This window comes from Barbus barbus, assembly GCF_936440315.1.
Source record: "Barbus barbus genome assembly, chromosome: 14".
Lineage (NCBI taxonomy): Eukaryota > Metazoa > Chordata > Actinopteri > Cypriniformes > Cyprinidae > Barbus > Barbus barbus.
In genome coordinates, this window is record NC_136742.1 from 21,567,091 (window position 1) to 21,589,755 (window position 22,665).

General features: G+C 36.8%; 2 protein-coding genes across 3 annotated transcripts in view; both read right to left on the minus strand.

Annotated features, from left to right (window-relative positions):
• Positions 1 to 22,665, minus strand: part of LOC306879751 (enhancer of rudimentary homolog) — a 1,222,178-nt gene that overhangs the window by 916,814 nt on the left and 282,699 nt on the right. The window lies entirely within an intron of this gene.
• Positions 1 to 22,665, minus strand: part of LOC306879746 (NBAS subunit of NRZ tethering complex) — a 199,484-nt gene that overhangs the window by 97,447 nt on the left and 79,372 nt on the right. For both annotated transcript variants that reach the window (XM_079432914.1, XM_079432913.1), the window contains exons 31-35: positions 20,107 to 20,219; positions 15,051 to 15,164; positions 11,040 to 11,153; positions 8,023 to 8,180; positions 7,268 to 7,339 (exon numbers count right to left, since the gene is read on the minus strand). In XM_079432914.1, coding sequence (XP_079289040.1) covers positions 7,268 to 7,339; positions 8,023 to 8,180; positions 11,040 to 11,153; positions 15,051 to 15,164; positions 20,107 to 20,219 — 571 coding nt within the window. The remainder of the gene's footprint in view (positions 1 to 7,267; positions 7,340 to 8,022; positions 8,181 to 11,039; positions 11,154 to 15,050; positions 15,165 to 20,106; positions 20,220 to 22,665) is intronic.

Consider the following 22,665-nt stretch of genomic DNA (forward strand, 5'->3'; position numbering starts at 1 on the left):
ACCTCATGGAGTTTCAATGATCATGAGAACGGTGAGGAATCAGTCCAGAACTACACGGGAGGATCTTGTCAATGATCTCAAGGCAGCTGGGACCATAGTCACCAAGAAAACAATTGGTAACACACTACGCGGTAAAGAACTGAAATCCTGCAGCGCCCGCAAGGTCCCCCTGCTCAAGAAAGCTCATGCACAGGCCCGTCTGAAATTTGCCAATATTCAGAGGAGAACTGGGTTAAAGTGTTGTGGTCAGATGAGACCAAAATCGATTGTTGACTATGACCCCAAGAACACCATCCCCACTGTCAAACAAGTAGATGGAAACATTATGCTTTGGGGGTGTTTTTCTGCTAAGGGGTCAGGACAACTGTACCGCATCAAAGGGACGATGGACGGGCCCATGTCCTGTCAGGCCCAGGGCATTGAAAATAGGTCGTGGATGGGTATTCCAGCATGACAATGACCCAAAACACACAGCCAAGGCAACAAAGGAGTGGCTCAAGAAGAAGCACATTAAGGTCCTGGAGTGGCCTAGCAGAGCTGAAGGTTCGAGTTGCCAAACGTCAGCCTCGAAACCTTAATGACTTGGAGAGGATCTGCAAAGAGGAGTGGGACAAAATCCCTCCTGAGATGTGTGCAAACCTGGTGGCCAACTACAAGAAACGTCTGACCTCTGTGATTGACAACAAGGGTTTTGCCACCAAGGACTAAGTCATGTTTTGCGAAGAGGTCAAATACTTATTTGATTAAAAATGCAAATCAATGTATAACTTTTTTGAAATGCTTTTTTTGTTGTTGTTATTCTGTCTCTCACTGTTCAAATAAACCTATCATTAAAATTATAGACTAATTTCTTTGTCAGAGGGCAAACGTACAAAATCAGCAGGGGATCAAATAATTTTTTCCCTCACTGTGTGTGTGTGCCTGTGTGTGCAAGCGTATGTATATGTATACACATATATACATATACATATACACATATACATACACATATACACATATACATATATATATATATATATATATATATATATATATATATATATATATATATATACACACATACATATATATATACATACACATACATATACATATATATATACACACATATACACACACACATATATATATATATATATATATATAAGTAAACATTATTTCTACACTAGGAATTAAAATTAATTTTACAAAATTACTACAATTCATTATTTATTTGTTTGTTTGTTGGAGTATTTATTTATTTTTTTTAAATATTGATACGTTATGATGAAAAGTAGAAACCACAACAAAAAAAGTTAAACACATCACTAAATACATTTTTAATGTAAAAAATACATTCAAATTAAATGCAAACATAAAAAAGCATTATTTTTACAATTACATATTAAAATGATAAAATATATTATATTATATTATATTACATGATTATGCTAAAGACCAGGACAATGCATTAGCAAAGTAAATAAGGTCAATTTTTATTTTTGATTGACTTTAAGGTGAGGACAGACAACTAGGATACAAATCATGCTTTGAGATTTGACATACATTTAACAGTTTGTGTCATAAGTGAACTTCTAAAGACCAAAATCTACATGGGGAGTCTGGACCTTTATTTCCTGCTGTTTATTCACAGTCCAATCATGCAAACTTGGGTAAAATGTTAATTGCAAAAATGGCCAAAGTGTTGGTCTACAAGCAAGCACTTTGTGTAAATGTGATTAATAAATCATTCATCAGAGACTGTAAATGTTACAATTAGGTGGCAAGTATGCTAATTTACTTAAGGCAAGTGTTACCCAGCAGGGAAAATACTGACACAAAGAAACTGGAGGAAATCCCAGCAGGGACAGAGATTTCCATTTAATCCTATAAAACAAACAAAAGCACTACTATAGTCATCACATCGAGCTAAATTCGACATGCATTATAAATGAAGGTAAAGGCACAGGGACGTAAATTGACTGGAGGACTCAGTGGAGGAAAGCACCGCCAGCTCATTGTAGCAACATGACAAAAACTGAAACAAACGTACATATTTAAATGTTACCGCGATGAGAGGTGAACTTTTCAAAAATGTCAGAAACACTGTGACTGTGTGTACAAACCCAAACCACAAATCTGACCTCATCAATACTTCATTCAGCTTTAAATGCACATTTAGCAGATAAACAATGCACTCACATTTATGCAAATGTATTTTTGTGTGCACATGAACCTTTAAGCATGTCTGTGGCATCTTTTCTCATGGTAAGGTGAAAACAGCGCATGCTATTAAAGCAGCTGAGCTCTGAAGCTATACTTGCGCAATATGAAAAATGCAGAGAGAGTATGTTATTGAAGCATTGAACTTAGAGTTCAGTCAAAGGCAGTGCTTTACAGCCCACTATAATGTAATGATGCAGGAGAAGATTTTACTATTTTATAGCCATGAATGAAGCAATGGTGCTCAAGTAAAAATGCGTAACGAAAGCTTACAGACAGCATGAAGCCCAAATTGCCCCTTTTTTTACTTTCTTATTGCAGGTTCATGGACCTATTGTGAATTATTTCTCTGTGCATGTTACTAGAAAAAATAAAATAAATAAAGTTTATATTTTTGTATTTATTGAATAATAATACTACTAATAATAAAAATAATAGTTATTAATATTAAATAATAACAATAATAGTTATAATGATTAAATAACAAAAACTAGACACATACATATACATATATACATACATACATATATATACATACATACATACATACATATACATATATACACATATATATATATACATATACATATATATATATACATATATACATATACATATACATATATATATATATATATATATATATATATATAGTCTATTATTATTACTATTCAATAGATGCAAGATTATTTTTATTACATACATACAATAAATATTTATTTACATACACACACACACACGTACATGTCTAGTTCAGTCATGAAACTCTAGTAAGTAGCACGTTCCTGTACTTGTTTGCAGCAGCAGCAATAATTTACAACTACAACAATAACCACCAGCAGCAGCGCAGCAGATCTATTCCACCAAGACTAAATCTATTAACAATGTCATATCCATCACCATACTAAAATCTTCCAAGAGTTGTCATGATTGAAAAATGTTAATGATGAAAAGCTAAATTCCTTTTAAGAAAAAAAATGAACAAAACTACCGTTTCCATCTATTTGATATACACTTGTCTTAAAATATATGTAACCTTATCTAAATTAATTATAAAAGCTGAGGTTTGTTATTTCCTGAAAAGTTATATTTTAGCTGGAGTCAATGATCTAATGTTGCATTTGATCAGATTCAACCCATTGCTTTACTTAAAGCTGCAGTCCATAAGTTTTGCCTCTTTGTCACCATCTCTGTTTGAAAACCTGGAATTGAAGTTTCTTGCTGAATTATCTTGCTTGTGTGGGCTGTACTCCTGCACGGCTTCAGCGCAGATGAATCTAATGTTTTGAGTTGAATGTGTAGCTGTCAGTCACCGCACCGGTGTGGATATTTACTGTATATCACAGATTCTAGCCTATGTCATGGAATATATGACCCAAACAAGAATTTTCACCATATATTACCATCTGAACAAGAAACAAGTCTGCCACGTTTGTTCTGCCCAACTGAGGAAAAAAGCATTACCATAAATCGCGCTACCAATGGTGATTTAATCTAAAGATCGGTTAGCTCATATCACATCTAACCGTGCAAATTATTATTGTTATACTTTATTTTAAAATTATTAATGTTAAAAACATCAGCATTGTGTGACTATGAGTATAGTGTGTGTGTGTGTAGATTTCAATTTCTGTACAGTCTAATATCTAATTGTCATTCGAATTTCATATTAAGAAATTCTTTTAACCCAAAAAGCAAACTATGCTCCCTTCGAAATAGTTTTCTTTAAAATACAAATCTTGTGCTTCTGATTACAGATAGCCTGGGATTACACATTTAAAACAGGAATATAATTTAATTTGATTCACATGCGTTTCATAAACACATAATCCTTTCTGGATTACAATCCGCCATCAAAATGATACATTTAAGTATTCCAGGTGCTGTGAGAAAAGGCTATACATGATCCACCACCTGCAGGATCCTCAAAGGTCGATAGCCTAATAGCTGGGACAACTTCTTTATGTTTACAGACGTGACGTAATGACGCGGCAACATGCTCAAATTTCCCGCAAAAACCTACCCATACCACTCAAATAAGAAAACATTATTATAAGCTTACTGTTGTGAATAGTGATCGACCGATATTGATTTTTTTTTATAACCGATACCAATTATTTGCATGTTTATGTGCCCGATAACCGATATGCAGAACCGATATTTATTTACTGTTATAAAGTAAATAAATGACTGCGTGAAGTAAGTCCATACTTCACTTTGGTTTTTCCTCCTTTCAGTCATCTTAACAAAAAATGTTTTGAGAATTAGCAGTCTTTCATGCAGGGCTCTAGACTCATTCTTCCCACTGATCTCACTTTTGCGACTAACTTTCTCAGTTGGTCGCACGAGCACATAATTTGGTTGCAATTTGTTTTTGCACATTTGAACATTTGATTAATCAATGCATGCTGATTAACTTTTATCATAGTTTATAGTTATATGGTAACGAAAGTGTTCAACATTCAACTCGTTCTTTTTTATCAGTATTATTTGTGATTTAAATTTTGTGAACAGGAATTCCTTTTTTCGTGCGCTTTCACTTTCAAATTTGCGATCTTGGTGTCACATTTTACAAGAAAAGATAATTGTCCGTTTTGCTTATATCTATACACCTTTCATTTTTTTATTATAGACTAAAACAAAAGATGGATTCATTGTTATTCTTAATTAAAAAGCACAACAACAATAAAACAGTAAGTTGACAATGACAAACTAGCTTACATAACAGTTACTAACAAAAACGAATAAGACGAGGCATGGCATAGGACACATCACATGCTGTACTATATACAGAGCATATTACAGAATGTTTAGTAAACTCTGAGGAAGCAAATAAATATTAATATATATATATATATATATATTTTTTAAATTAAGGAAAGCCTCCATAGCATAACGTGAGGTAAACAGCAAAGATAAGCTTCTCAAAACGAAAACAAAAAGTAAAACTAAACTGGCTGTCGCTGACAGGACTTGCATGTTTTTTCTACAAGAATACCAGCATGTTCACCTTCTCTGGTTTAAGAAGCGGTCTTTTACTTTAGTTTGAAAACAAAATCCTCCGTTGCGCTCCATCCGCGACGTGCACCTTCACGCTCGTGCTGACGCGCCGAGTATAAACCAGGCTCTACCCACGAAGTGCTCGCGCTGAAAGCACCTCTCTTCGCGTGATCAGTGAAATCTGACTCCTGCTATAATGTGCTGCGGCTGGCAGCGCGCGCTGTATGAAGCAGACGCTTTGGAGCAGAGCAGACCAGGCACTCGTACAAAAGTGACCACATCAAATTTTAACTCGCAAAAAATTACCATTTTGGTCGCAGTCTAGAGCCCTGTCATGTTAAATTTAATCTTCGTATTACAACAATAAAAAACATTTTATTTATAAAAAGCTTTAGCAGCAACACTAATATTAGCAGTAAGCAAAATAAACGTAGAATGTCTAATGTTTTCAAATGGAGAAAATAAATAAAGGACAGGAGTCATATCAACTTCATTTTTAACTACAGTTTTAGTAGGTTTATAAGCTGTTTAATAGGCGAAAGAGTGAAGAATAATTCACTGGATAATGTTAATTCACGGAATAATATTCTCTGGAATATTGGAATATAACAAGCATTGTATTTTATTGCATTTCTCACCTGCATGCTCTAAATTATGCTGCTGACAGCGCGGTTTATCTATGCATTTACACAGAACTATAGGCTACTCAAACTGCGATCGATTGCAGAGAATTTCCATAGAGTTGTATTAATTTAGATGTTTATAAACAAAATAATGGTTATATAGTAAGTGTTAATACAATTTAGGGTGCTTCAAAAAAGTGAATCTTGTTAAAAGTTACATGCAGTGGCCGTGCTGAGCATTTCTTGAGCATCGACCCGCTGAGTGAACTGCAATATGAAAGCAGCTTCACGAGACTAATGATGAGCATATAGACAACAGAGAGAGAGAATTACATTCAGCGCTTTTATTTCCAACATGCAATCATTCATGGCTGTATTATTTAATTCATGCAAAGTTACGTCTTTATTTGGAGAGGACTTGACGGATTATCTACGTGACTCCGACTTCACGAGACTAATAGACCACAGAGAGAATTCAATTCAGTGCTTTTATTTCCAACATGCTCTAATTCATGGCTGTGTTATTTCAGGCAAAGTTATATCTTTATAGGGACAGGGCTTGACAGAGTATCTTATTTATCATATTTCTTAGAGCCAAGTTGCATAAACTATATATCAGGCATTTATGTAATACATCTAATTTGTGCATTAATGACTGTAATATTAAATGTTTACTAACTACAGCAAATCAAGTACCTGCACGCCGTTGTTGTTGTCTCGTCTCCCCTCAGATGCGCTGCAATTGCGATCCTGCGCGCAATTCTCAAAACACCCACAAGATGGCGGTGTTTATCGGTGAATCCGATATTACAAAACCGATATCCGATTATGGAAAAATACTTAAATACCGGGGAAAATATTGGTAAATCTATATATCGGTCAATCTCTAGTTGTGAATCGGGCTAAAGTAAGGCGATAGTTTTGAACACTGGCTGGTTATGTACTTGCTCAAATATTGATTTCGGATAATTTTTAACCAAAAAAAAAAAGTTACGGACTTCAGCTTTAAATATATTATATTTTCCTTTTACAGCTGCAGGAAGATCATGAAACACACCAGCAAACCCTAAAACAGACAACAGTTTACAGTTGTTTTTCAGCGGCAGCAGAAATATGACAAAAACTTTTGGGTGAAATTTGTTTACTTTATTTTTTCCATACTTTTATTTTAAAAACTTGAAACAATTTTAAATAAGCATAAAGAATGGCATTGATTTTTGTATAGTTTATTTTTGTTTAACTTTATTAATAAAACAATGTGTTTTTTAATTAGCATGTTTTTGTGTTTTGCTTTGGTACCAAAATTGGTACAGAGAACCGTGGATTTTCACTGGTATTGGTACCGAATACAGAAATTTTGGTGCCGTAACAACACTACTTCAAAAGTGTCACAACAAATAAAGACCTATGATTTGATGTATGCAGAAGCGTTGGTTCTTTACCTCAGACATTTTGCTGCCCGTTCTCCGGGCTTGAGAGGGATCAATCTTGTAATTTACAGCCTGGTACAGAACCTAAGACAAGAGAGGAGAGCGAAACATTGACTTTCTCATTCCAGCCCTTCAGCACAATACCTTTTTTCTCTTAAATTTTCTTAGCTCTTAAATGTTTAATCGTTCTGGCAGTATTTATACTTGGCACGGCAGTAAAACTTTAAATTACTATTCCATTCCTCAATACGTTTTCTTTTGAGCGTTTCAATGTGGCGACTATCTCGGTATACGTAAATCTACTTTAGGCCTTTCCTAAAAGCAGCCTGACACCAAAGTAGTCAACACAGAGGGAGATAGAGGCGACCTGAGCTGGAAAGAGTGCTTTGGGAGTAATAGTATGTGTTGGAGGCGATTTCTAAAAGTTAAAAGCTCAGTTTTAAGTCTGTCTATGCATACTGTGTCCTACACAGAAACTAGGGAAGAAAGGAACAGGAAACCTGGCAAATGTTTCTATAGAATAACTATTCAAAGCATTCCAGCTATAAATATACTGTATGAGGCATCCTGGGGTTTAAACTATGACTGCAGTGGAGATCAGGAGTTAACTTTTACCTTGAAATATCAATTAATAGTTATTAATAACAGGAAATAATTCATGTAGGCCTACATACAAAATAGTATGTAGACTCTAGCAACCATCTCTCTCTGCATGTACAGTATAAAATAGTTAGAGGGACAATACATCTAAGTGGATAAAAAAGCACCTGCGTCTGAAGGGAACTGGAAGCCGCTAACAGATTCTGGATGCTGCTGGGAGTACAGTGTGTGAGTGCGAACGCCATCAGTTCCTGACGGGCGGAAAGCTGCGAGTACGTCTCACACTGACCCAGCTGAGCGCACACATCCCAACCATCACTATAGCCTACAGTGAGAGAAAAAAAAAAAAAAGGGGAAATTTATGGAAAGCAGTCATATACGGCAGACATGAGATTTCAAACTGACTTTGAAGGAGGATGTCAGGCATTTCTTTTGTTTCAAATTGTTAAAAAATGTCATAGAGAACGCTTAGCAACCAACGTTTTCAAGGGCCAATGTGCTGTTCAGAACTGTCTTTTACATTTCAATTCAATTCATAAATATTTAATTGCAATTTGAATTTTAATTCAAAAAAGATAATGAAAATGGAATAATGTAGCTGCAATGCAAGTGATTTTCAACTAGAAAATGAAAGTCTGTCAATCAATGCTGGTGATAAACCTAGATTGAAAGTTTCAAGTCTATAATTAGACAGACAGAATGACAAAATTATAGATATAATGATAGATAGAATCACAGAACAATACAAAAAGATAGAAAGAACAAGGAGTGATAGAAAGACTGGGAGATAGATAGAACAACCAAATGATAGAATGATAAAACAACAGATAGACATATAGAACAATATAACTATAAATATAACAATACAGAACGACAGACAGACAAACAAATAGAAAAAAATGACAGAACAAAACAATGACAAATGACGGACAGAACGATGGACAGAACGACAGAACAATACAGTGACAGATAGATGACTGATAGAATAATAGACACAACAATAGATAGATAGATAGATAGATAGATAGATAGATAGATAGATAGATAGATAGATAGATAGATAGATAGATAGATAGATAGATAGATAGATAGATAGATAGATAGATAGATAGATAGATAGATAGATAGATAGATAGATAGATAGATAGATAGATAGGACAGACAGAACGATAGAGCGATAGACAGAAAGATAGACAGAACGATTGACAAAACGATAGACAGACGGTCAGACGGATGATGGAACGATAGATAGATAGACTGATAGATAGAACGACAGACAGACAGACAGATAATACAACATCTGCCCCGCAACAACAAAAACAGCAAAACCCACAATCCTCTGCTTCACCACCAGCCACTGTAGCGCTGCGGTTTTCGCTATAGCATAGTTTCAAGATTCTGTTGCAATTCTATTCTTGTTTTTCCATCCGTGGCTTATTGCCTCATGTATTCAGTAAATCTTTCTAATCTCTAGCACTCTCCCTCTCTTCCTCATTCTCCACGAGTGACTGAATAATTACACAGTGAAGCAGGAGAGAAGCTAACCCATTTTCCACACTGATGTTAGCGAGGCTGTGAGACTGCTGCCGATAGCAATCAGAGATTAGCACATCTTCTGTTCTCAAGCCTGCATTAATCTACCCCAGCCTGAAGCATATACACACACACACGCACGCAACACCAGTCTCCTTCCAATATCTGATGGCGCATTGACTGAACAGCACCACACAAGCGCACACACATAAAACACCTTTGAGCTCTGACTACAGATGCATCTGACTGGAATGATAAAGATGGTCCTGCTGATCACATTCAGAACATTTTGTTATTCAAACTTCACTTAGGTAAACACCAAAAGTCTGCAAGCAGATTCTAATGCTGTAGGGATGATTTACCTCTGAATAATTAATTTCCATGTCTTTTTAATGGTTAATGGATAATGATTTAAATCATTTTAAAGAGACTGCACTCACACAGAGCAACTTCTAGACAAACTAGCATATACAAGTCTGCAGGAACATGCTTAAAAATACTGTGGGAACCCTGTAGACTCTTTTGAAGATGGTTTTATTACAACAGAAACACTCATTAAAGTTATTTTACATTATTAATAAGCTATTTTTAGTGAATCGTCTTCATTTGCATTTGTTATTTTATTTGCACTTAGTACCAGTCAAAAGTTTGGGGTGGCAAGATTTCTTTAAGTTTTTGAAACAAGCTCATATTATACTCATCAAGGCTGCATTTATGTGATTAAATATACAGTAAACATAGAAGCATTGTGAAATATTGCAATTTAAAATAACAGTTTTTTTATTTTACAACATTTTTTAAATTTAACTTATTCCTGTGATGGCAAGGCTGAATTTTCAACAGCCTTTTCTCCAGTCTTCAGTGTCACATAATCCTTCAGAAATCATTCTAATATGCTGATTTGCTGCTCAAGAAAAAAAATCTCAGTTGCACTGCCTTTTTTAAAAAAAAAAAACTGCATTTATTTCAATCTTCAAATCAAACACTGTAAATCTCTTTACTGTCACTTTTGATCAATGTACTTGATAAACAAAGGTAATAATTTCTTTAAAAAAAAAAAAAAAAAAAAAAAACTTACTGAACCCAACCTTTTGAATGGTAGTGTATATTTATTTAGAATTTTAAATTATTTAAATAGATTTAAAAAAATATACTTTTTTGTCTGCTGACAAATGTTAGAGCTATAGCTTCTAAACGTTTATGCCATATTTTTTATAGCAAATATCATAATTTACACAGAAACCATATTAATACTGATCATGAATGGGTTTGTGTGTGGTTACTTGTGGTCCTTTCCTGATCTCATTGCTCTCTCTCCTCTCAATCACTTCCTGTCATTGCTTCAACTGCCCTATCAATAATACATGCAACAAGGGCAGACATATATTACTGTTACTACGCAAGAACTATGGCAAAAGGGAGGTGAAATAGATTGAATAGGCTTATGTAAAAAAAAAAATGGAACAGACAACAAAATTACTGTAATATTTCGTCCTTATATAATTTCAGAGGACCTTTCTTTTAAAACTGTTAAGCTTTAGGATTTTAAAGAATACAAAAAGTCTTATCCCTGAAAATCCACAGTGCATTTCTTGGATTAAAACAAAGTAGAAAGTGAAGAGAGATTTAAAGTCGAGCTGTGCCGGCTTACCTGCAGCCATCAGATCCTGGCAGTGGATGTAGGAGGCCTTGAAGTCCTGACAGTGCAGAGCCTGTTCTGCCAGCAGCGTGAGCACCTGACCCTTCCTCTTGACCTCATCATCACCTAAACACACACCAAAACATCACACAACCATGAGATATGACAAATTCTGGAACATTTAAAGAAACAGTGCACCCATAAATGAAAACTCTATTGAAAACTGACTCACTCAGTCTATGTGAGAGACGCGTTCAGAATCAGCACATGGTCATTGTCTAGTGGGCTTTATTTTCAAGTGCGCAACTCTAAGGCTAGAAGGGATTTGTATGGCGCTACATGGCATTTGCTGTTCTTCTGCTGGCGGTTATCAAACAGCGTTGCATTACTGTGGGCACCACTTCAGGATTGGGGGTGAATTGTCTGTATTCGTCGTAAGACCGCATGCACCGAACCAAGATGTCCGTACCGTGACGGTTCGGTACGAATACATGTACCGTGCCACCCCTAATATATATGTGTGTGTGTGTGTGTGTGTGTGTGTGTGTGTGTGTGTGTGTGTGTGTGTGTGTGTGTGTGTGTGTGTGTGTGTGTGTGTGTGTGTGTGTGTGTATATATATATATATATATATATATATATATACACACACACACACACATATACATACATATATATACAGTGGTGTGAAAGTGTTTTTTTTTGCATGTTTGTCACACTTTAAGGTTTCAGATCATCAAACAATTTAAATATTAATCAAAAGATAACACAAGTAAACACAACATGCAGTTTTTAAATGAAGGGTTTTTTTATGAAGGGAAAACAAAACCCAAACCTACATGGCCCTGTGTGAAAAAGTGGGGTTTTTTTTTTATGAGCTGAACTCAAAGATCTAAGACTTTTTCTAAGTACACAAAAGGCCTATTTCTCTCGAATATTGTTCACAAATCTGTCTAAATCTGTGTTAGTGAGCACTTCTCCTTTGCCGAGATAATCCATCCACTTCACAGGTGTGGCATATCAAGATGCTGATTAGACAGCATGATTATGGCACAGGTGTGCCTTAGGCTGGCCACAAATTAGGCCTTTTGTGTACATAGAAAAAGTCTTAGATGTTTGAGTTCAGCTCATGAAAAATAGGGGAAAAAACAAAAGTGTTGCCTTTATAATTTTGTTCAGTGTATATTAACAAATACGCCACAAAACATCGCTTTACTTCTCAAATGTTCAGTCTGATGGAAGCGCAAAGGTCCAGAATATGAAACTGCTCAGCAGTAAATTCATTTCCTTTCAGATGTTTTTCTGATAAATTCCTGGACGGCTGCTTAGATGTTGTACAAATATCACAATCACGTATCAGAGAATGCCCTCTTACACAGCTCTGATCTCCGTCCAAAATAAGAAAATAAAAAAAGACCACAAAGCCTGATGAAAACAGTGATAGGGGGTTGTCTTTTTCATTAAAGTGCGTGTCGAGCATCAAAGGCCAGACAGGCAATAATACGAGCGGAGGCAGGAGAGTGAGCGTGCACATGTGCGCGAACGCCTGCGATCCCATGGATATGATTATTCGCCTGAAAAATCAAAAGGGTTGATACTACGGGAAGTGAAATATCTCCTTATTCCAAACTGATTCATGTGTGACATGGAAGTCTTGGAGTATTTCTTGCTGTCTGTTTCTCCTCGTTTCACCTCTCTCATGCCAGTCCAGATACAGGCGCAGGAGCACTGACGCTCGCGCACAAACAAAACAGCCCTACGGCCATTAGTCGAGGGTAAGCCAAGGTGAATACATCAAACACTAGCACAGCAAACACCCAGTCACTTCATAGAGAGCTAATCAATTCCACTATATACGACAAGAAGAGCTTCTGACGTCCTGCATACTGATCCGCCTGACATCCACAGAGGAGAAGAGAGTCACCTCAATTACCCCTGCAACCAACACAAGAACTGATCGCTACATGTCGGTCGTCTATGAGAAGACGACCGACATTCATGCTGGCTCACAAATAAGTGGCCGAAAGAGATTTAAAAAAACGTTTAACTAATTATACTTTCCACAAATGGGGAGCACTCGGGTGTCCCATGACTTTTTTTTTTTTTTGAGGCCAGCTACATGCTTTTTTACCATTTGTGAGATATTCAACAATTAAACTGTACTACAATGTTGAGACTTTTCCATAATTTGGTGATTTTATTAATAATATGTTGTAATATACGTCATTTAATATTTAGCTGTTACCCCTGTTAAACGCTGATTAAAACTGTGACATGTAATAATTTCATATTTCTCAGTTGCAAAAACTGTTAACTGTTTTCAAGTCAAGCTCAATTACTCAACTTTGTTACCCAAGCTAACATAAGTAAAAAGATCTAATAAGTATAAATATTGCAAATAACACCACTGTTCAAACGTTTTTGGTTAATAAGATAGTTTTAATGTTTTTGAAAGAAGTTTCTGATGCTTACTAAGGAATGTATTTGACCAAAACACAGTAATATAGTCTTTTTTTCAATTTTTTCTTCTTTAATGAATACAAAATTCAAAAGTACAGCATTTATTTGAAACATCATATATTAGGGTATATATTAAATGATATGAAATATGAATGTATGTAAAATTTGCAAATGTGTTTTTTATTATGTCTAACCAATATGTATGCTGCTAGGAATGTCCAAAATTGAGTAAACAAGGTTGGCAAAATAGCACAGACCATTTAAAACGAATAGCGCTAAAAGAGAGAGAGAGAAATAAATACTATATGAGCTAAGGTTGAAGGCTTATCTTGATTATAAGATTAAAAACCACCTTTCACTGACCATTTAGTTCAAAACAAATAAATAAATAAAATGAGTTTTGAAGTTTTTAAAAGCTCCAGGACCTATTTTGTACCCTATTCATGAAAAGTGCCTAATTTACACCAGGGTTGCATTTTGTGCCCATTTATTCTGTCAGTGGGACTCAATTTTGTTGGAGGTAGTACTGGTAGAACCAGTGATTACGCACTGCCATTTCCTGCATTTGAGAAACACAGAAAGCCAAACATTCCAAATGTGGGACAAAACAGTGCAGACCAATTATCTGCAGCCGACAACACAGCATGTGTTGTCATGTGGCCATATACAAACATAAATTGGGTATTTTCGATCCACACATGCACTCTTACAAAATTGCACAACACATTTACTTCACAAAGAAAGAAAGATAGAGAGAAAGCTAAAGACCAATCGTTATACAATCCCTTCGCTTTACTGAGATCATGAGGTGGTGATGGCGCAGTGGATAAGACACATGCCTTTGGTGTGAGAGACCCGGGTTCGAATCCACTGTGAGACAACAATGTGTCCCTGAGCAAGACACTTAACCCCTAGTTGCTCCAGAGGCGTGCGACCTCTGACATATATAGCAATTGTAAGTCGCTTTGGATAAAAGCGTCAGCTAAATGAATAAATGTAAATGTAAATGTAAAATCATGCTGATTCATGGAACTGATTGTAGATTCATGAGGTCACATCTCTGATGCACATCTTTCTGGGCTGTCCGATGTGATATTAATCTCTAACCCCTGAGCAAGGTATACTTCAAAGAAATGTCTACTTATTCATTCAATCGCTCACTCATGCGTATTCATCTATTTATTCACCCGTAGACATGACGCTGCTGACTCGGCAAATACAGATTCAACGCACACTTTAAAGCTTACATATTAGCACTGTTTAATCTACGAGAAATAGACGCTGTAATGCGCTGCCTTCTGCAACGACTGTCTTGTCATTTTGGAATGGCATGAAAATATTTATAACTTTGAGGACTGCATTGACTAACGACTAAAAGTCCTGGCTGAAGCGATGCCAAGAACTGATGTGGGTATTTTTCATCGTAACTGCTGTGGCTGGCTGTCTGTGACAGTGCAGATGAATCTTCATATCTGGAAATACTTCCGTTCAAGCGTTTTTCTGCAACGGACCTACATAAACGGACCGTTAGCCTGATGCTGAGGGAAGTTTTCATTCGGTTTTACCTGCAACACGCAGCAGTCTGGCCAGGCTGAGGAGGAGAGTGGATTGTCTGTAGGCAGTAGGGCACTGAGAGATGCACTCCTTTATCAATGATAGACGATCCGTCTGCAAACGCACTGCAGAGACAAAAAGAGGAAATGAGAGAAAAGAACAAAACAAAGACCAAAAGTTAAGGCCGAGCAGAAATGCAGTATGAACAGACTAGAATAGCCAAAATGTAAAGCATACAATCTGGTAAACTGTGCATAATTTGTCACATGAAAATATATTTACTCAAAAACACACTGACAGTTGGAGACCCATTGCTTTAAAGCAGAAGATTTAATTTTAAGATTTATTTTACTAGATGTCCTTTACAACCTCTGTAAGAATTTCTGGCAAACTCTACATAATTTTTCACATGGCCATATATTTAGGCATAGCCCAACATACACACAACTGCCTGTGACAGACACTTTTTTCATGCAATTGTAAAGCATATATCTTTTTTACTGTAATTAATGAATTGCTTTAATTATTTTTAATCAATTTAACAACAAGGGCTGTTTGGTCAAAATGATGGGGAATTTGTACTATTTGAGACCCTGGGCTAGAGGTCTGCATTCCCGCGGGACCCGACCAGATTTCTTGCGACGTGGGATTAAATTCCCGAATAAAACGCGGCAGCGGTCGGTAACTCTGGTGCAATGTGAACGGGAGTGGGCGGTCAATTAATCAAACAATTAATCACGATTAATCGCATCCACAATAAGAGTTTTTGTTTACACTATGTGTGTATACTGTGCATATTTACTATGTATATATTACATTATATATAAATATTTTTTTGCTGCATACTACACACTTCATTACATACAATTTTCAAAAATAGCATGCCATATAAAGTCTGCACTGTGCAGTATGCATTAGCTAGCATTCCATTTAAAACAGCAAAAATCTAAACTAAAAAAAAATTTAATATGAAAAACACTAAATTCACTGCATGCATTCTCCTCACTTCCTGTCATAACAGGCAAGTACTTGTGATGTGTGGTAATTGGATAGACACAAAGCACGTCTCAGCTGTCTGACTGAGCACAGTTTAAAATATTGAGCTGGAAGTGGTCTGTGCTGGAGGTCACACTGGTCTGAAGCAGGCAGGGGGCCGAGCAGGCCGCGAGTTACAGGCCTGCGGGGGGGCAGACAGCTCCATCTTCTGAGGAGACACCGCGGGAGCAGCACCTGAACCGCACACAGACCAGCCAGCCATCAGCAGCACCTGCCAAAGCCATTAATCTGCTTCCAAAAACAGCCACGCATCTGTGTGTGGCACTAAGAGCTATGCGCTTACTTGAACGTGAGCATCATTGATTACAGTTTAGCTTTATCGCTCACTTTTACTTGTAAAGTTAAAACGTGCAGATTTAAATGAATTGGAGAACATGGTAAATAAGCAGATAAATTAAGCAGTGAGTTGAGCTTTGAGGCAGGCTACAGCTCCCTGTTGGCTGACAGTCGGGTGTATAACGTCTCCAGCTAGGAAAAAGACTGGAGTGCATAGACAGCCACGGGGCCACTCGGGTCATGAAGGGCGAATGAGCTCAAGGAGAGTTTCCACTTGATGTATTCAGACTTCCTTCGTAAGTTTAGGATGGAGAGTGGAGCTGCTCCTGGTCTTGCCTTGACTAGATAAAACAGTTTCTTCACTTCTTCAAAAGGATGCTGGGAGAAGCACACATGGGGCTAAAGAAGCCTTCCTTTTTTTAGAAATATGTTCTTTTACTTCACTTTTCATGTGTTGTATTATCAATGATATCTTGATTTTGTCTCCTCACAGATGTACATTGCTGATAACAACAGATTAACAATAGATGACTGTCCGCTTTACATGTCCAGATTGAATATTAACATTGGTTTTACTGGATATCTCTATTGCAACCTCAATAGAATATCTAGCAGAAAACTGAAAATGGAAATGTGTGAGAAAAGCTCTTGAGGACAGTGTCAGTAATACAATAAAAATGCAAGTTTTAATTAACGGGCATCCACACAGGACACGTTCTTGTGTTAAAACAGCTAGGCTGAGCACAACATAACTGCTTTGAAATACTTGAAATACTCTGATAGGGGAAAACAGCAAGTCGTGGTGCAACGGTGTAGCAAATTAGCTCAAAGTGAGATGAACAATTTATTATAACGGGTTGTTATCAATTATTCATCTTCAGGAATTAACTGTAGCATTAATAGTACAATAAAATGATTTGTTCGTCCGCAGTACGGAGAGTTTCAATCGTCTATTGACTCGAAGGAAAATTATTTCTCTGGTCACAATGATCATTATACTGCATGTATAATGCGTTTCTTAATTCTTGATGAATTCCTTTAGGAGTGAAAGCTTTGTTATTCCAGCCATGGGTTGATGTGTCCGAAGTTAACTCGCCAAAGTTACTGAACTCAAAATTGCCAGAAGCTCGGACTCCCCCCGAAAGGAGAGTTGCGAGGTTTCCACGGTTATGTGCCTGTTCAGGGCGCCGAAGGTGAAGAGAAGAGAGCGTCTTTTGGGTGTGGGAGAAGTTTTATCTGACCCAGTTACACCCATTTCTGGTCAGTTCGACCAATAACAAGGCACATAGTTTCAGCGGGAAAGTGTTTCTTTGTCTCACTTGACACCTCATTTGCATGTTTTATGACTGTTCTGCTCGATCAGTGTAATTCTTCCCACAGTACCATAAGAATAGAATGATGCATTTCACGAGGTCACAGTGTACATCGTTGTTTGAGAAATAAAGAGCAGATCATTTTGATATCAAGAACGAGACATCTAGCTGATATTAAACCAGAGATACATTCATACACCCGAATATGAGTATTTAGAGCTTACTAATACAAATAACGAGTGGTCACTAGGCTAATATAATAAGGAAACACACAAACAACACATGCCTATACCAGATACCTTTGTAACTGAATAATTATGGTCTAAGTAAAGGAAATATCTCTATGCGTGTGTGTTGTGTGTGTGTGTTGTACTCCACTGGTCAGCCAGGCCTGGTACAGAGGGTCAGTTCTCTTGGAATGTGTTTGAAGTCCAATGGAGAGAACAGATAAATGTAGAGTGTGGGGCCAGGTCTGTGAATTATTTAGCCAATGTCAAATGCTAAAAGGGGTCTCTTAAGACATAAAGCCACAATGACCATCAAGGATCATAAGCAGATGCTACAACGGCTAGATATGTTAAGGTGTATATAGACCAACAATGTAATGCACAATTTTGTGATGTGTAATGCATCTTACGACTGTAACAGATCATTAATACACTCTTCAATTTTCACAGCATGAACCAGGGAGAATCACTCCATTTACTCTTGACAAGAAAAAAAAAAAAAAAAAAAAAAAAAAGTCACTTTTTTTTTTGACCATTGCTGGATGATATATCAAATCTGTATGCGATAATGCTCAAAAAGGTTGACCCAAGTGGCACTCTTCATGCATAAAGCTGTTTTTGTAAAAAAAAAAAAAAAAAAAAAAAAAAAAAACTTCCACATGCTGTTAATTACTTTTTATTGCTGTACTGGAACATAGACAAAGATTATTAAATATAATTCTCCCTAATGTTCACCTAAATCAAAACTGTGGAAATGCATTGAATTCAAAATATGCATTGAATGGATATGTAATTATTTATTTTTTTTACTGTATTTTACTAATTGCAACAACAACGGCTGTTTTAATTTGGGGAAAATTAATATTTTGAGCCATTTCAGAGGAAATACATAAAAACGAAATTAGTTGGGGATATTTAAGTTTTTTAATGTCCTTTAAAGTCTTCTGCTCACCAAGGCTGCATGTCTTTGATCAAAAACAGTATAAACAGTAACAGTGAAATTTTATAACATTTAAAATATTCAAATTTTATTAATTTTTAAAATGTAATTACTGAATCTACTGAAGGCAAAATTGAATTTTCAGCAGCCATTACTCCAGTCTTCAGTGTCACATGATCCTTCAGAAATCATTCTAATTTACTGATTTGGTGATCAACAAACATTTCTACTTAAAGTAGGAGTGTTAAAACAGGAAATGCTTAATATTTTTGTGGAAACTACGATCATTATTTTTGAGTGGAAAGATAACTGCATTTATTTCAGAATCAGAAGTAGCTTTATTGCCAGGTATGTTTGCACATACGAGGAATTTGCACATGTGATGCACATGTGATGACTTCTACTATGGAATTTGCACTTGTGAACAAAAAATTAATTGCACAAAAAAATATGATGTCTTTCAGACCTTTCCACACTGAAGCAGTGTCACTGGAAGAGAATTGGATCCTTAGCATATCGGAATAATTCCTCTTTGCCACTCTGATCTCCTTTTCCAGTGTGTATTTGGTCTGTTTATACACGACTCTGTCCCGATTCCTGTAAGCATTTTCTTTGGCCTGACGGAACTGTGTGAGTTTTGCAGTGAACCATGGTTTGTCATTGTTATAAGTTAGATGAGTCATGGTAGGAATGCACATATCCTCACAGAAACTGATATGAGATGTTACAATCTCTGTGAGCTCGTCCAAATCGTTTGCAGCAGCTTTGAAAACAGTCCAATCAGTAAGGTCGAGACAGGCTTGTAAAACCCGCTCTGTCTCATTAGTCCATCTCTTTACAGTCCTTAATACAGGTTTTTCTGATTTCAGTTTCTGCCTGTAGGTCAGAATATTTGAAATATAAACTTCAGTAAAACTAAAATGGTCTTTTCTTTTGATCACTTTAGTTCAATTTAATGGATCCTTGCTGAAAAAAACTATATATAAATCACCACTAATCTGAAAAACATATTTTTGATACATCATCTAGCCCTGGTTTTGACGTTTTACTTTTGTGTGTTTTTATGAGATTTTTTCCTCAAACCAAACAGGAAACGCAAACACGAACAGAGCCATAAACACAAAGAGGTGCATCAGGGGCTTATTTTCCAATGGTCGATTTGTTCTAGCCGATTTAGTCAGCTTGAGCACCAATCTCCTGAAGGAAATGGAAGAACATATTTTCGAACGATAGTAATAGTTTAGTGCTGCATTACCTTGTAAGGGAAGAACCTTCACGCCAAACTGCTCCAATCGAGAGAGGGCACTGATGAGATCCAATTCCTCTTGGACAAGAGAAGGGCAATCCGTGATTAACAGCAGACAAGACCTAACGGACACACCAAGATGATTCAAAATACAATATTTAACAGACAGTTCACCCAAAATTGCTTCACTTTTCTGAAAATAAAAAACTCCTTTTGTGTTCCACAGAAGAAAGAATCTCATATTGGTCTGGAACGACGAGGATGAGAACACGATGGCTGAATTTTCCTTTTTGATTGAACTGTTCGTTTAAAATGAAAACAGAAAAAAGCAACAGCCATTCCTTCAAATGTGTTTTGATTCTTCTTATTTCTTAATTACAGACTAAGTCTCTGACGTCACGTCTCTTTCATACTCTTATCAGAGGCTTGCAGAGGCCTGCGTCTGCTCCACATCTGTGCTACTATAAATGTGCTTCATAGGACAATGGGGACAGACCAAAAAACAAATAAGAGCACAGATCCCGGGCCAGCTCTGCTGTCACTTTCCAATATAGTTTGGCCGAGACAGCTGGACCCGGGGAAGCTAGCGGTGCACTTTTGAGCCAACCCAGTAGCAACAAAGAAAACAGAGCAAAAATAATAATTCAATTTAAGAGCTTGAGGAAAAAACAACAACAACAAAACGCAGCAGTATTTTTCGAGTAGTTTCCTCTACAATCTGTGAGTTTTACATGGTAGTTATTTTCAGTGACACTGCAATCGGACCCAGAAAACTGTTTCCAGCTCCCCTTTGCATAAGATTTACTGTAGGTCGTACAACTACTGGCCAATATATAAAAAAAATTATACTACCCTTCAAACAGTTTAAGGAGCTTATGCAGCAGTTTCCTAAGAATACTGTACACAACGTATTCATCATAGTGGTGTGGTTTTGTGATCTGGGGTGAGCAACCACAAGGTTGTAGTTTAAAACTATCATCGGTGACCTTGAGTAAGGCACCTAAATGTACTGTGCATGTAATAAGTGTGACATGAAACACTTTATTTGAAAGTGTCTGCTAAACGACTGCACACAAACTGCATTTCCTCTGGGCTAAATTAACATGCAACACACGCAGGCAAAGGCTGATAGGAAATACATTGGACTCAAAACATATTTGGAGAATGAAGCCACACTTCATGTCATTTTTTAAAATATGAAATATCAAACCTAGTGGCATCAAAATATAATCTTTTAATAAAACATTATAATATTTTTATATACACACACACATACACGTGCATCGCAATAAATTAGAATGTCGCGGAAAAGTTAATTTATTTCAGTAATTCAACTCAAATTGTGAAACTTGTGTATTAAATAAATTCAACGCACACAGACTGAAGTAGTTTAAGTCTTTGGTTGTTTTAATTGTGATGATTTAGGCTCACATTTAACAAAAACCCACCAATTCACTATTTCAACAAATTTGAATACTTCATAAGACCATAAAAAAAAACATTTTAGTGAATTGTTGGCCTTCTGGAAAGTATGTTCATTTACGGTATATGTACTCAACACTTGGTAGGGGTTCCTTTTGCTTTAATTACTGCCTCAATTCAGCGTGGCATGGAGGTGATCAGTTTGTGGCACTGCTGAGGTGGTATGGAAGCCCAGGTTGTTTTGATAGTGGCCTTCGGGTCATCTGCATTGTTGGGTCTGGTGTCTCTCATCTTCCTCTTGACAATACCCCAAAGATTCTCTATGGGGTTCAGGTCAGGCGAGTTTGCTGGCCAATTAAGCAGTAACACCATGGTCATTGAACCAGCTTTTGGTACCTTTGGCAGTGTGGGCAGGTGCCAAGTCCTGCTGGAAAATTAAATCAGCATCTCCATAAAGCTTGTCAGCAGAAGGAAGCATGAAGTGCTCTAAAATTTCCTGGTAGATGTCTGCGTTGACTGTGGACTTCAGAAAACACAGTGGACCAACACCAGCAGATGACATGGCAGCCCAAATCATCACTGACTGTGGAAACTTCACACTGGACTTCAAGCAACATGGATTCTGTGCCTCTCCACTCTTCCTCCAGATTCTGGGACCTTGATTTCCAAATGAAATGCAAAATTTACTTTCATCTGAAAAGAGGACTTTGGACCACTGAGCAAGAGTCCAGTTGTTTTTCTCCACAGCCCAGGTAAGACGCTTCTGATGTTGTCTCTGGTTCAGAAGTGGCTTGGTAGCCCTTTTCCTGAAGACGTCTGAGTGTGGTGACTCTTGATGCACTGACTCCAGCTTCAGTCCACTCCTTGTGAAGCTCTCACAAGTGTTTGAATCAGCTTTGCTTGACAGTATTCTCAAGCTTGCAGTCATCCCTGTTGCTTGTGCAGCTTTTCCTACCCAAATTCTTCCTTCCAGTCAACTTTGCATTTAATATGCTTTGATACAGCACTCTGTAAACAGCCACACCTTTCAGTAATGACTCTCTGTGACTTACCCTCTTTGTGGAGGGCGTCAATGTTCGTCCTCTGGATCATTGCCAAGTCAGCAGTCTTCTCCATTATTGTGGTTTCAAAGAACAAGAGATACCC